The following is a 15,711-nucleotide window of genomic DNA, read 5'->3' on the forward strand; positions in this document are numbered from 1 at the left end:
CTCTCCCTGTCCGTCTCTCTCCTCTTCCACTCTCCTGTCTGAGCTGGAGTGCATGGCGTCTCAACTCATTTGTTAAATGTTCTTTGCACTGGGTGGTTTTATTTACGTTCACTTTATCGGAGTGTTTTTGTCAGGACTGTTTGTCACACACGGAGTAATTATTTAGAGAGATGCAAGGTAAGCAAACCCGGCTGAGTGACTGTGAACGGAGCACATAGCGGATCCGTCAAAGAGTGAAGTTGGAGGGTGAACAGGTGGAGCACTGGCATCAGCAGCTTCGACAGTTCAACCTATTTACTTCCAAGAGGTAGGCAATGCTACTGTCTCATTTTAATGTAGGCTGTCATACTTTTCACTTACACTAAAGTTCAGCTGTTTTACTTGTCATGCAAGTGCCTGAAACTGGAGGTGTGTGGGTCCAAAAAGATAGTTCTGTGCTCAATAGGTAAATCTTGGGATGGACTGACCAAACAAACACTGATACTCTCGAATGTAATAAGGACTCTTTATTAAAACTCCACATACTCTTGCTGCTCTTCACATGAGTATCTGGAGTTTCCTTTTTTGTTTTTATTACATAGCAGAACACAAATAACAGAATACAGTCGATTTTGCACACAATACCTACAATTCCAATCCTTTACTTCACTTCACTTACTTACTTTATTCATTTCTTATTTATTAGAGACAAGGCAAAATAATTAACATCAACATAATGTACTAAATATGCCATAATTGACCAAAAAATCATTTTCATCTTCGGTCCCTTTTATCCCAATTTTTTGCAAATGTATCTTGTCCAACACAGAAACCTCATTTGTTATCGACCAACAAGCATTATTTTATTAAAACGTTATATAACCTGTGAATTAATTGTGTTTCAAACAGTCCATATCTGCAGACACCCCACTTCCAGGTCCTAAAAAGTATTGATTACTCTTTAAAGATTTGGATCCTTGCTACAGCTACTAGTTGTACTCCCATGATGTGCTATTGACACCATTACAACTCATTTTATTATGAGTTTACAGTATGAAAAGTAATAGAAATAACCAATATTATCAGTAGACTGAACAAATATCTAATTTACAACACTATTCTAAAAGAGAGACTTGCACACAGTATTGAATCTGGGTTTGGTTTTATGAGCAATATGGTTTTGTTTTAGATAAACTGTGAAGAATAAATGTAAATGTTTAATTCTGCAGTTTATTTATAATAATAATCAACAGTGCATATCTGTTAGTGCTGACTGTTCTTAAAAAAAAGTTCAAAGTATGGGTTATAAAGTAACTTGTGTGCCTTTAGTTTCCATCCGCACACTTTACATAAAGCACTGTAGCTAACACTGCAGCCTGCAAATATGCAGAGGATAATCAGGCTCTTGTAGATGGAAGGATGAAGAGAGTCTTCTAAGGTAGCCTGGTGATCTCTGACCTATTATTGTACCTTTAGTCTTTCACTTAAACCCCTTTACTCTGACCTCAGGCCTCGGTGAGTGCCCAGACGCTCGGATGCATTTATCACTGGATACCATGAGCATGGTGGACGACAGCTGCCTCTCACCCAGCAACTTCCACGAAATGGGGAAAGGTGGGGGCTTCGCTGCGGGAGGCCGCGTCCACAGCATTGATGTGATTCTCGGTTTCAGTAAAGACCAGGACCCCCTGCTCAGTCCTGCAGGGGACCCGGGACCTCATAAAGTGGACATAGATGGTCTGGCCGAGTCTGGGAAGCAGCAGGAGCCCATGTCACACCCGTCCTACAGCGGACACCTTTCCTCTCTGAGAAACGGCAGCACAGAGCAGCAGCAGCAGCAGTACCACGGTGAGTCAAGCTGATGATGATGCTGGCCTCCATCCTCGCAAAGCAGAGTTCATTATAGTTGTATCACCTTTCAGAGCACTTAGTTTCATTTCACCAGGTACTCATTTTATTTTGGTTGAGGTCCCTGGTAGGTGAGATCAACCGCTTCAGAATAGAAATGTATGACTCATCTGATATTTTACCTCAAAACATATTGGATGGTTAAGGATATTGATTATACAGCAGCAACTCTGGTCTTAGAAAGCTGGGTAAGATAAAACTGAAGTTAAGATATTGAGGCCTCTGAGCAAACATAATAAATCTTAAAACTACTATCACCACTGACCATAAAGTTATCTGGCCACCAACACAATTTCAGTCTTTCATTGTCCAAACAAAACTTTTTTCAAGAACCAGAATGAACTTTTGCAAGTTTGACAGTATAAACTCATATTTTAAGGCCCTGAAGTTATTCACAAAAAGATTAGGATATAAGTCAAACAGACTTTAAAAATAGGCACAGCATAAACTAAAAATACATCTTTTTAAAACTTTTAAATAAAATATCCACTTAAAAGAGATCACACAGGGATGTAGATAGACATCCACAATACACTGCAGGTGTATGTATTTACTTAACTCTTAGGATCTGAACCTGATCTTTTTTTCCACAAATGTTTAAAAAATTGAATGGAAATGAAACAATGGAATAAACCAAACAATGGAGCATCATTTTTGTATAAAATATCTTATTAATTATCCAGCACTCTGAAATGATCAGACAAAGGGCTGGGAAATCAGTCCTGTTCCTACGTGTTGACAGCAACCAGGTCTCTGTGGACATGAGTCCTATGAAATGCAGTAGTTAATTTTTTTTTTTGTTGTTGGTTCATTATTTGAGCTATTGTTTGTTAGACAGTGGCAACTAATAAATGAGAAATCTAACCTATTTAAATTCAGTAATTTTCTGCGCACTCTGCATCCGTTTTGGACCACTCACAGGCAGATTCAGAATAAGTGTGTTACATACTGTTGCTGTGTATAGCCTGTTGCATTAGCTGTGTGAACTGTGCCGGCTGAGATTGAGAGATAAATCTCAGAACAAGATGGTGTAGAGGGGGTTTATGTCCCCGAGCACAATCCCATCCCCTTGTGGAATTCCCCTAATCTTCTCTTCTGTGCAGATTAGATTGTACAGTAGTTCATTCGGGTGTTGTTGTTATCGTTCTGTCTCAGGATCAAATTTATCACGTTTAATCTGAAGCTATTTTCACATGGAGGATCTGGCAGGTGGTTGATGATTTTGTGGCAGAAACAAAAAAAATATCAATTCCATGAACTGGAGATGGATATGTCCTCACCAGAAAAAGGATTCAGCGTGATTCAAATTTAGTAGCTGAATCCAGGAGGACATTAGTTTTTCTTTATTAACGTACATCAACACCGATGACATCACCCTTTTGTATGTAACTATCCTGTGAAGTCAGCCCAGTTCCCCCTGAATGAGCAACTTTTCAGTGGTCGGTGTCAGTCAGCCCCCCTCTCTGTACTGAGATGTTCTGCTGGCTGACAAACAGTGGGCAGCCTTCAGACCGGCGGCTGTGATGGGCTGACAGGCCAAGAGCTGGTCACTGAACCAGACCTGACCTATGCCTTTGTCAGAGCCTGGCCTTTGTCATAGCTGCTTAATGAGAGGTGGATAAATGAACCCCCGAAAATCCTGCTTTGCTTTTGCTTCTGCTCCTGTTTGCCAGTTGAAAGGCCACGGTGACCCCCTCCTTTCTCTCCATCAACACATCCTATTACCAGAACCAAGCTCACATTTACATCCACATACTGTCAGTTGTTTTACTGTAGCGGTGAAAAGACGGTGAAGTTTTGGAGATCTTGTATACGTTTATAGAACAATGATGTACAATACAAACTACAACCTACTATAATCAGGAAAGTTAATATGCAAACCTACAGTAGTTAAGCATGTAGGTTCATTATTCACTTTAGAAATAGTCATTGACAAAAAAAATGTAACTTAAAGCAGCTATGAGTGATATTTTTAGAATGACATCAAATGAAAATGTGAAAACAATGTGACAATGTGTGAAAGTGGTCGCTCATAGTGATGAACCTACATAGACTTATCACCAGGATCTGCAGCTCCCCTCAGCTTTACGGAGCTTTATAGTGGGTTTCAGCTCTACGTTTAGCTGTCCAAACACAATCCCGATCTCATATCATCGTAGTCAGCCACAACGGGCAGCCGTTTTCAGCGAAAGCTCCTAAAACCCACTGTACAGTACCTGATAAAAACCAAAAAGCAGACTTACAAAGTTAGAGACAAGCTGGTGAACATAGCGAAGCATCTAGCTGCTAAAGAGCCAGATAGTTTTCCTCAGGATTTGGTAGAGACCAAAAACAGAGCTAAAAGAGAGTGAATATTGGACTTATATTCATCAGTTGGACAGAAACGCAACTCCAAATGAATGCTAATGTTGCTCCATAACTGTTTCCTAACAAGTTCGCCATATCAACATAAAAAGTGACGATATGTCAGTGTCAAATGTGTCATAACTTGTTTCTGCCACCCCCAAGTAGCCAAAAATCAGTTATTGCAGATTGAAAGTCCACTTACCCGCTTTTTCTGACGACTTAGCAAAATAAAGAAGACAGTGAGATTCGATTGAATGCTCCAGAAAAAAGCTAGCCAGTTTTTGTACAGCTATATGGTAGTTTGTTCATATAGTTTATCTTGACAAGATTTACTGTAGATTTACTATTTCATACCATATTCGGAATTAGTCCATTTGGGGGAATAGTTGGGCCAAATCTGGGCCAGTTACTGTTTCAGTCTATTTATATGGTAAATTTTACACTTCAATTCAGGGACCTGCAATGAGAATTCTAATACCTCTAGCAGGAAAGTATTCTAACGTCAATTTAACATAGTTTCTGTGATTGACAACTTATCCCACACAACCTGAATGATGTATAGGACCTGATTCAGGTCTGATCCTGGCATACATTAACTCTTGTAGAGTAGCTGCATCACAAGAGCAACTGATCTGATTGCCGGATCATCATCTTAGTACTTTGTTTAACTCAACTGTGTACTGGTCAGATTAATCCTAATTCAGCAAACAATCTTGTCTTGACAGTGTTAAAGACTTCATTCTTCTCCGTGTTACGTTTTCTGTTTTTCTCTAGTTTTGAAAGTGATATACAAAGATATTATGGGAGGAAGAACAATTGAGACGAAGGCTAATGAAGGCTGTTTTTCTTGAAGGAATGTGAGGGACAGTTGCAGTAAAAGCCTTGTAGTGTCAGTGGACTGTAGCATGTCACTGGCTGGTGCTATCAAATGTTGACAGGACTGTTGATATTGTCATGTTTTGGATGCATTTTAGTGAAAATATATTTTTGTGGCTAATGCTTTAATCATAATTTAACTATAATCTTGGAATTAATTTATAGTGGTTTTGCAGTCCTCGGGGCAGTGATAGCAAAGTGATTTACAGTTCAGTCCATAAAATGAAAGGGAACACTTTTGTTTCCAAACATCTTTTTAAAGACAGTTTACCTTTGGAGAAGATAAACACTGGAAACAACTCTTCTAAATCTTATTAGGAATGTTTTTGAGCTTCATTGAAGTTCAGGGGATTGCTTGCTTCACTGACCTACAGTAGCCTATTGTTGCAGGTGTCAAACTAATGTTTGCTCTACTGGAAAGTGGGCACTACATTCTTCATTTCCACTTACCATTCTGCTTTTCCTTTCCTCTAAATTTTAGTTTTAATACAATATAGTCAGACTGCACAAGTAGAATACCAAGTAGACGATAAACATTTGCAAATAAAAACTATATAAAGGAAATATCCACTCCTGATTTATTTTTCTTGTGTGCTGAACAGATACTGGATTATTCACAAATAAGTGTGATGAGGAACTGAGTGAGCTGAGGAAGAGTGCAGACAGTGATGAAGGCAAGTCTCCGGATCCTTGCAAGGACGATCAGCCCAAGAAGAAGCACCGGCGCAACCGCACCACCTTCACCACCTACCAGCTGCATGAGCTGGAGCGTGCCTTTGAGAAGTCCCACTACCCAGACGTGTACAGCCGAGAGGAGCTGGCCATGAAGGTGAACCTCCCTGAAGTTCGAGTTCAGGTAGGAAGAACCACAAAATCAGGTCTATAGTTACAACAGTCAACATCACAGGTATCCTTTGGCTTGAAAAACATGTGCCTTGTGTGAGTTCTCTTAATAATAAAGCCCAAGATATTTTGTCAGTTTACATAAATAAATATTCAGGGTCTATGATGTTAATGTTTGTTTTTGTTGTTGTATTGTTTTCTCTTGTGTTGTGCCGTTATTATAATACACCATTCAGGTGAGGAGATTGCACTTCATAGTTATGCAAGCGGGATGCGTGTTTCCAAATGTTAAAATGTACTATGCCAAAGTAATTTAAAGGCATATCTGCAAGACAGTGCAGTGTTAAACAGGACGGTGCCTTTTTCAGAGGAACAGAAGGGCAAAGCTAAAGACTGGATGGCATCTTAAAGACTGGGAAGAAGCAACTGAAAGTAACAATAAGAGGTTCAAATTATGTGAAAAGCAGGACAGCAAAAGGAATTTTACTAAAAATCAGCAAAAAGTCAAATCAAGTGGCCTTCAGCAGTGGTTGAAGTTGCTGTAAAGATGGTTTACCTGCTGTCGCAAAATCTCACACATAAGGCAACATGTAGTTAAAAAAAAGTCCAAATGATGTCCAGTAGGATTTATTTATTTTTTATCACACTGGTATTTTGAAGGTCAGTAACAAACTTTAAAATTTGACTTTTCAATGAATGTTTCACTAGAGTTGAAAATATCACAATAAACACACGAAATACCACACAATCTAGAGGTGCTTGTAGGTATTTAACTACAACCTGTGGCAACATTTCAATCTAATAATATTTGAGCAGTGTTTATGTGAGTGTGTTGGGTTGAGAAGCTGGCTGTGTCTCGATCTTGACGGGCTAAGCTAATGGCTAATCACTCACCACACACCTGAAGGAGTGTAATTGTATACACATCACATGTAGCTGCTAGGCTATTGGAAAAATATCGCTGATGAAAAGAGTAAACACCTGCAGCAACATCTGCACACTGACTCCAAAGAAAAAACTTATTTATGGACAACCTTGTGATCTTCATCACTCTTTTTACTGGTCAACAGATACTGACAATCCTTGCATGACTTGTAGCTTCAACAAACAGATTCAACAAATAGAGCAGTGTCGAGAATTATAGATTATGCATTTGTCCATTATAACTAGGTTCACCTAATAAAAACTTGATTTTGTCCTCCAGGTCTGGTTCCAGAACCGCAGAGCTAAATGGCGTCGGCAGGAGAAAATGGATGCCAGCACCATGAAGCTCCATGACTCACCCATGCTGTCCTTCAACCGCCCAGCACCAGTTCACACCAGCATGGGTCCAATGACCAACTCCCTCCCCTTGGACCCCTGGCTGACCTCTCCCCTGTCCAGCGCCACACCGGTCCACAGCATCCCAGGCTTCATGGGTCCACCTCAAGGCCTCCAGACCAGCTACCCCAGCCACAGCTTCCTCAACTCCACTCCTCATCCCCCTCATACTCATCCTCATCCTCATTCTCACCCTCATCCTCATCCTCATCCGTCCATGGGTCAGGGGATGCAGAGTATGGCTCCTCCTCCTTACCAGTGTCCGGCACCGTACCCTGATAAATATCCTCTGGAGGACGTGGACCAGCGCAGCTCTAGTATTGCTGCACTGAGAATGAAAGCAAAGGAACACATCCAGTCTATGGACAAGACCTGGCAACCCATGTGACTAACAAACCTGGCAGCCCATTTGAGTGACATTGGGAAATGGAGATGCTGAAGTTTTTCTTGGGTTTCAGGGTGACAGACATTGAGTACAATGTTGGAAAAGATGGCACTGCCATGTCTGTTACCCACAGAGCAAAGGACATGGATTTTGAACTGTGAAGACCGAGGATTTTAGGACTTTTAGTTTGGACTTTCTTTTTATTTTTTCCAGTTTTCCTCATCTCAAGGACATGAAGCAGACAAATAAACTCTGAACTGTTAAATTTAAACTGTTCTCCCTCCAATCTGTAGGTGTTTAGTGTTTAGCTTTGGGTGCTGTAAACTGTTGGCAAATGTCTTCTTGGTGACTGTTGCTCTAATCACAATTTGCATTCCCGGAGCTGATGCACAAAAATGTCTTTCCTTATCAACCACTTTTTATAACAAACCACAGGGATGCTTCCCTTTAATTGAATGCAAAGGTCTACCCATATTCATGAGCTGATATGATATCTGCTGATATTGGCATGTTTTCAGGGGTCACAAACATACTTTGAACCTATATGTAGGAAACGGTAAAATAATTTTCTCCATGCCTGGTGATGTTTATTCGTCCCTTGTGACAGCTCACAGCAGAGAACAGCAGTTCATGAACAAATGTGACATTATGAAAATCACTAAAATGAAGCATTGCTGTAGGTATTACAATTTTTCTCATCGCTTTTTTCCTTTATTTGTGTCAATCATCAGACTAATTGAGTCAGACAAAACATCACATTCTATTGTTCATTCTTTACTTTTCCCATTTTCATCAGCAAGTTTGTGTTTTTACTAATTAATCCAATTGTCGAATTTTCATGGGTCAGCTGATCAGAGTCTCTGAGTACTTTGTGAATGAAAGTCTGATCTCAGTTTAATGTGAGAGCAGCTTTTAAAGAAAATCAAGGTGCAAAGACAGATAACAATATCTCTCTGACTGTGACTGTAAATCCACTTCTCTCTCACTAATCTCCCACTTATAGTATGGTTTATGTTGCTACTTACTGGCTGCCCAGTTTAGACATTTGAGCCTGTAGTTTATAGATACCCTGGTATAACTGGAGGATGACGACAGCTCATGGTTTTCAATTTACAGGGAGAGGAAATTCTCCCAAAATAATGGAATCTCACAAACTGTAAACTAGATAATTGTGTGGCGGGAAAGTGTTCTAGAGTCAGAGATATGATGGCACCTTCTAAGTGGACCTGGGCTGTGAATATACCAAAAATAATCCTGCACGATTATCTTTTGTCTGATTTGTGCTGAGATGCTTTAAAGAAGGAAGGGAGGGAGGAAGGAAGGAAAAGAGGAAGGCTAGTGAACAGAGTAACCCTCTTTTTGCTTGAGTGGCTGCTGGAGGAGAAAACCTGTTGGCAGCTCAGTGTTGGGTGGCTGCGTGTACGTGCAGGGCAGCAGAAAGAGCCCTGTGTGATGCATCACCCCACATAGTTTAGTCTTTGTTCGGCACAATTGATCCAAGTGTATCCTCTTTGTCTGAAATTGAACGGGGGGAAACGGTCTCAGGCTGCACTAAATAGGCCCTTGTAACCATTTTGCCATGGAAGTTTTTTTTTCTCTCTTTCTTAATCAAAGGAGGAGAATCGTGGATTGTAGCTGCTACGGTCATTAGTGACACAATATTGGTCTTTTACCATCTGTTACAGAGTAAAGCTCCAATTATCTTAAAGGTACAGAAGATCAGCTCTAAACAGTATATTTCATTTGAACAGTAGAGCTAAAATTACTAGTATTTTGTACTGAGATATTTAGGATCTACAGCAGCTCACAAAACTAAATATGCGCAGGCAGAAAAGTTATATGGTAACTTTTATGACTTGGTTATGGAGCAAGGGGGAGAGAAAATCATTCATCTCAAAGTGCAATTTCAGAATCCTTTTTATTTTTTGTATTTTTTTTTTTTAAAGGAGAGTCATTTTACCCATAACTGCCCATTGCATGGTTGTGATATTTCACTTAATGTGATTTGAAAATTGTGCTGACAGCAAGTCATAAATACAGCTACAACAGCAGCAAGAACAACAACCATATGTAGTCATTTCTGGTTCATTGGAAAAAAAACCCATTGTTGTACTGTTCAGAGAGGGGAAACACAGTGTTGCATCTGCTGCTCATGATCAGTCGTCATGTAGTTCTTTTTTAATGTTGTTGGTTAGTGATGTTTAGACTTCCTGTTGGACAATGCCAGGACCACAGAGGAAATGAGGATTACCTTGCACATTAAGAGCTTCTTTAGGATGCTACATAAATGTGATTTTGGACCAAGAATAAGCCAAAGGTTAGATAATGGACAAAACTGCACTAGATGTTTGCCAGTTTTCTTTTTTTTTTATGTGAAAATGCACAGGATATTGTTTCCTGTATGGCTGTTTTGTTTCTTACATGTTGTAGTTATATCTGTCTTAGTGATATCATTGTTTTCTTTCTTTCTGATTTTGTCTGGATCATTGATGTCCATATCTGGAAAGAATGAAGATCTACTGAAAATAAATATAGTTTGATAGAATATGTATCTCCACTTTCTAACTGCAGTGCTTTCATGTTGTCCTGTGTACTAATTCCCACATAGTAACTGATTTTTTTTTTCAGCCCACTTAGTCTAAAGAGAAATCCAAGATTACTACAGTATAATCGTTTTCATCTGACATACACTGGCAGAGACATTTTTCTTTCTTTTCCTCCAACACTTGTGCCCTGTCTCTCTGTCATATAAGAGCTCTTTCTCTCTCTTTTTTCTACCCCTCCCAATCCTCTCTGCTGTTCCATGGTTTGGTGGCTGGGTGCCAGCCTGTTAGGAAGATGAGACTCCAATCAATCAGGACTTCCCAGGGGGGCCTCTGACTACAGGGCCCGGCTCCCTAATTGCCCCCAGGCCGGCAGGCTCAGCCGCTGCAACACATGTTCACAGAGGGACCAGTGCCGCCATGCTAGCTGGTCTCCCCAGTGTGTGAATCACTTTCCTGGACAGATGGAGGCCTGGACGTACCTTACTTCAAGGGCCATATGGGTAGACCAGTGGAAGTAACTGAGAAATGTTTTGGTTTTTTTTGTTTTTTTTTACATGTCCTTAAGTGTATATATGTATATGTATATGTATATGTATACGTATATGTATATACACACAAAGTTTATACATTTTTAAATTTTTTTCAGGAAATCCAATGCTTCACACTGTGACTCAAGTGTAATGGAAATATATTAAAGGCACCAACTTGGGCTAATTGTTGGCATGAAACAAAAGTAAAACCAGTAATGAGTCATGTGACATAACTTAATCTGTAAAGAAGAAAAAAAAAAAAGAACAACCCATATTTGAACTCAAATCTCAGGGATCATGGAAATAGCACTTTACTTTTTATAACTATAACTACTGTAACTTGCACAGGTAAGACTAGAAAGACTTGTAGCACTTTCGGTACTTTCACATGTTGATATAGGTTGATGAGGTCATATCTCAATGTTGTTTTCAAAGACCTGAAAACCCGTAACGCTGTTTGGATGAAAAAAGGGGGGAAAAAAAATGCTTTGGACTAGAAAGGATGAAAGGAGAGACAGAGAATGTGAGGAAGCCAGAGTGGGAGAAAGTAAAAAGAGAAACATTAAGAAAGAGATTAAGCTGGAGTAAAGTGTGGGAGTGAGAGAGCTGGGGGGTGGGGGTGGGGTGGGGGGGGTTGTGGAGAGGAAGAGAGAGAGGGGAGGGAGGGTGGGATGGCTGCTCATCAGAGTTAATGATGTAGAAAATCCCCCAATTAGAGCGTTTTCCTGTGTTTCAGGATGAGTTCAGAGCGGGGTCCTCTGACAGCCCGGGGATTAGTATCTGGGCCAGGCTGGGCCGAGCCGGGCCTGAACAGACACTAACTAACTGCTGGACAGCTTGGCACTGCTCAGCTGGGGCCAGGTCGGGGCTATAGCCACAGCCAGGGGCCGGGGTAGGCATGCGTTGAGCCAGAGTGCGTGGCACAATAAAAAAAAGCATGGGAAAAAGAGCAGCAGCACATCCACGTAAAAAAAAAAAAAAGTTCATATGGAGAGTCATGCTTTGCTATGCAAAATCCACATAGTATTCAAATGTGAGCCAAATTCAATTTTAGATGCTATTTTTGTAAGTTAGTCTCTTACCAAGTCCCTGAACTTTTATACTGAACATTTAGACATGGTCTGCAGATTACACACAGGTAAAAACAAAAATCGTAATTACTTCAACTGTACATGTTGCAGGAATACAAATACATCTTGCTATCAAGATGTATTTCTTGACATCTTACATTGTCTCTGCTCAGTCCTTCTGAGTGATGCATCTTTTTTTTCTCAGTATTACATAGGTGCTCACCCAAAACATAACCTAATCTAATGTGGACATCTGGATTGTACAGCAAATTAATTTGTCCACAAATTGCTTGATGTCAAACAAAAAGGATGGCAAAAATGCTGAGTCTTGTGGTGGTAAAACATGCAAGCACAGCCGTTAAACCTCCTGACCTGATACTTGGGACAATAAAGCTGACCAATAATCTGTCTCTTAACACAGCAATGAAACGATTGCTGTTGAAACATAACCGATAAAAGCCTTGTCCCATTCCTAAGCTGTTCACCCACAAGTAGGGGAAGCAAAAGGATACATATAAGCAGAAATATATGTAGAATAAAGACTTGAGACTTGGGCATGGAGATTCATTCTTGACCTCGGTGACATACCAGAGTATGTACTGTGGTAAATATTCAAAACGCAACATCTGGTTGCTTAGAATGATCAATAACGATATAAAATCCTAAAGCTGATCAATTCTAGTATTTGCACATTTTCGAGTCTTCCCATTTAGTCTCACCAAAAAGGTCACACAGATGAAGATGCCAGTCTTAAAGTTAAAGGTTGTTGGGGAAAACAAATTATTAAGAGGAAGCCCTGAATTACCTCTACTACACGGTTACTGTGTTCATTAAGAACAACTTTGTCCCTAATGACTAATTGATTAATTGTGCAGTCTATTATTTCACTCCTGCAGCCCAGTAGATCTGAAAGGGCCACGGCTGGAGTTAACAGTCTTATTGGAAAGACGCGTTTCTTGCAAAGGATAATAAGGGAAAATAGCGGAATTAATTGGGTTTGATTAAGAGAGCTTTTCAATGGGACACAGCTTTTTCGCATGACATAATTAGAGGTCAGTTAAGGAGGAGGGGGGGGGTTGTTGGCGCCAGTGTTGTGTGTGTGTGTGTGTGTGTGTGTGTGTGTGTGTGTGTGTGTGTGTGTGTGTGTGTGTGTGTGTGTGTGTGTGTGTGTGTGTGGGAGGGAAACAGATAGTCAGACAGACAGTGTGTGTGTGTGTGTGTGTGCGTGTGTGTGTGTGTGTTAGTCGAGGGAGTTGCTTCCTTCACACTTGCAGAACTATGTTGTGTGTCTGATGTGGTACATTTCTATAGGCTCACTCACCAGAAAACACACAGTGAAGCTTACAGGGGGGCTCCTCTGTGCGCTCCGTGTGTGATTATTATCACTACACTTGCCAACATTAAAGGCACAGAGCTTAGTCTTTTGTCATGGCTACATGGTCATTAGCTGTGTATTTAAGAGGCTACTCTATTGTACAGAACAGGGTGGTGGAAGGAGAGTACATCAAGCAGTGTTGTTGGATGATCACAAAACGTGTAAACAAACTCAAAGCGTTCATTACAGGCGCACACACACAGTGTGTGAACCTATAATCCTGTTACAGTATAATCTAAAGATGGAGGGAGGCCACGCAGGCCATCAGATCTAAAAATACATCTGACCTGTCATGAACCAAGACCAGGCTTCACAAATATCAGATATTTCATTACAAGTCTTCAGCATTTTTTTTGAGCACAATTTCACTTTTCCCCTTTTGGGCAGGATTTTTAAAAAATAATTGTATATATATATATATATATACATATACATATATATATATATATATATACATATATATATATATATATACACATATACATATATATATACACACATATATACATACATATACATATATATATACACATATATACATACATATATATAAATATATATATATATATATTTGTATAACAACAACAACAACATACAACACAATGTAATCACAGTATAATTTATAGGCCTTGAAGCAGTCATACTCATTACCACTGTGTATAGGCTAATCTGCTTCTTATATGTATCACAGAAATGTCACAGACTCTAAAATTAAGTGTGGCTCTTCCTCTTTGGATGAAGTCACTTAGATCACTGGGGAAGTGGTTTATGAGAGGCTGCCATAGTGCCATAAAGCTTTTATCATGTCCTTTTAATTTGGCACATTGCCTTTACATTGGAAAATCTCTAAAAATTTCCCTAAACCACTCTGTTACAGTAGGAGGCTTATTGTGGATTCAGTTGAACAGCAAAGATTTCCTTCCTAAATTAAGCAGTTTGTTCAACATCTTAGATCTACCTGAGTTGAAAGTTCCTACTCTAGATGGCAGCCCTTATAAAAACTGCCCCGGATTTTGTATAAATACTGTGATTTAAGATGTTTAAGACTCTGCTGTTTCTGAACAACTCCAAAGTCAATACATATAAATTCCAGCTGTTGACTTACATTTACTATACAAAGGGGATCTACTGGGATCTGTTTTGTTCAGACATGAGGTGTTCTGTGAATGCCTTTCTATGCAGCCTCTTATACTGTGTCTCTTTAAATTTATTGCAAAGAAAAAGAGAATGGGAGGACGGAATACATTCCTCCCAAACGTCGACAGATAATGAGCCCAAAAATGGTCAGTGGATTGATTCTTTAATCCCACAAATAGGAGGAATCCACTTTATTGAAGTGTCCCTGAGCAAGACATTACACTACAAACTGCAGAAAACATATTCTGTACTAGGGGTTTTAATTCAAAGTGTTTCGATTGTAGCATAAGAGGAATGTATGTTTGTCAGACTGCAGGCAGACAGAGAGATGCAAGGTAAGTGATGGTTAAAACAAGTTCATTGAGATTCATTGAGAAGGTCTAAGCTTTTTAAGGAAGTTAAGTATAGGCTACACCATTACAGGCCTGGAAAGTTTGACAATGGAACTACTACGCCCTCTATGTTTGAAACTTGGACATGACAAGAAACTCACCTATTCTTCTCACAGTTTGAATGAACAAATGAAAGCACTAAAGAATAGTAAATTAAAAATACAGACACAGAGACAAATAAATTCAGTAAAAAAATAATAAGGGTAAATAGTCCATGACAATTATTTCAACGTTAATGTAGACAAAATGTAGACATGTAGAAAAAGGCAGAAAATGTAGACAAAATGTAGACAAAAAATAAAATAAAATAAAAATAAAAACCTGTTGAGATTCTTAGATCAATCAAATTAAAGAAACAAATTACAGGTATTACCAGCAGACTTTTGTTTAGGGAAGATTCAATAGTTTTGACATAAAGTTTACATTCCCTTAAGCAAACAGAAAATAAAGGTTTACTGCCAGAAAATGTACATCTATGAATATGATACTTGGCTAATAAAATCCATACATTTATCAGAAGTAATTCGTTTTTCTTTGGATTTGTGAAAAGTGTGAAAACCAAACAATACGTTATAGTAATACAAACAAAAATCATCACATGCATTCGAAATAATACTGTACAACCAGCAGGGTCTTGTTAAAATGTTTTGGTTTGAGGACAAATTCAAAATGAATGTGTAAGTGTTTCGGACTGAGCTTTACAAAAATGAACAGTTAACACAGATATCAGGTTTAAACTGGTATTGTGGTGTTTAAATGTCTGTGGAAACGACAATGAGCCTGAACCTGAATCTACACCTGAATAAACTTTGTCGTGTGATGCTTAACATTTGTGAATAATCTTATGTGTGACTTCTCGTATCTTATTTGTACACCCACCCCTTCTGAGACACAAGAACTGCTTAAACAGAATACAAGTGAATATAAACGTGTCCAGTTGTTGTCGAAAGTTTGGCAAAGTGGTATTTATTCAACTGTGTGATCATTTTGGAGGCTGTTTCGGA

General features: G+C 39.3%; 1 protein-coding gene across 1 annotated transcript; it reads left to right on the plus strand.

The window, feature by feature from the left end:
• The first annotated feature begins 1,369 nt into the window (after nt 1-1,369).
• On the plus strand, nt 1,370-10,099 carry rx1 (retinal homeobox gene 1). Its single transcript, XM_040128868.1, has 3 exons — nt 1,370-1,827; nt 5,712-5,965; nt 7,157-10,099. Exons 1-3 carry the CDS (start codon nt 1,515-1,517, stop codon nt 7,658-7,660), a joined length of 1,071 nt encoding a protein of 356 aa, XP_039984802.1. The 5' UTR covers nt 1,370-1,514; the 3' UTR covers nt 7,661-10,099.
• Nucleotides 10,100-15,711: the final 5,612 nt, after the last annotated feature.

The sequence above is a fragment of the Xiphias gladius genome, chromosome 6, assembly GCF_016859285.1.
Source record: "Xiphias gladius isolate SHS-SW01 ecotype Sanya breed wild chromosome 6, ASM1685928v1, whole genome shotgun sequence".
Classification (NCBI taxonomy): domain Eukaryota; kingdom Metazoa; phylum Chordata; class Actinopteri; order Istiophoriformes; family Xiphiidae; genus Xiphias; species Xiphias gladius.

Bases quoted from the DNA above. Each gene is read 5' to 3' on its own strand.
- rx1 (XM_040128868.1), top strand. From the start codon at position 1,515: ATGCATTTATCACTGGATACCATGAGCATGGTGGACGACAGCTGCCTC. The intron at 1,828-5,711 runs GTGAGTCAAGCT...TGTGCTGAACAG, and splicing joins GCAGCAGCAGCAGTACCACG to ATACTGGATTATTCACAAAT. The intron at 5,966-7,156 runs GTAGGAAGAACC...TTTGTCCTCCAG, and splicing joins TCCCTGAAGTTCGAGTTCAG to GTCTGGTTCCAGAACCGCAG.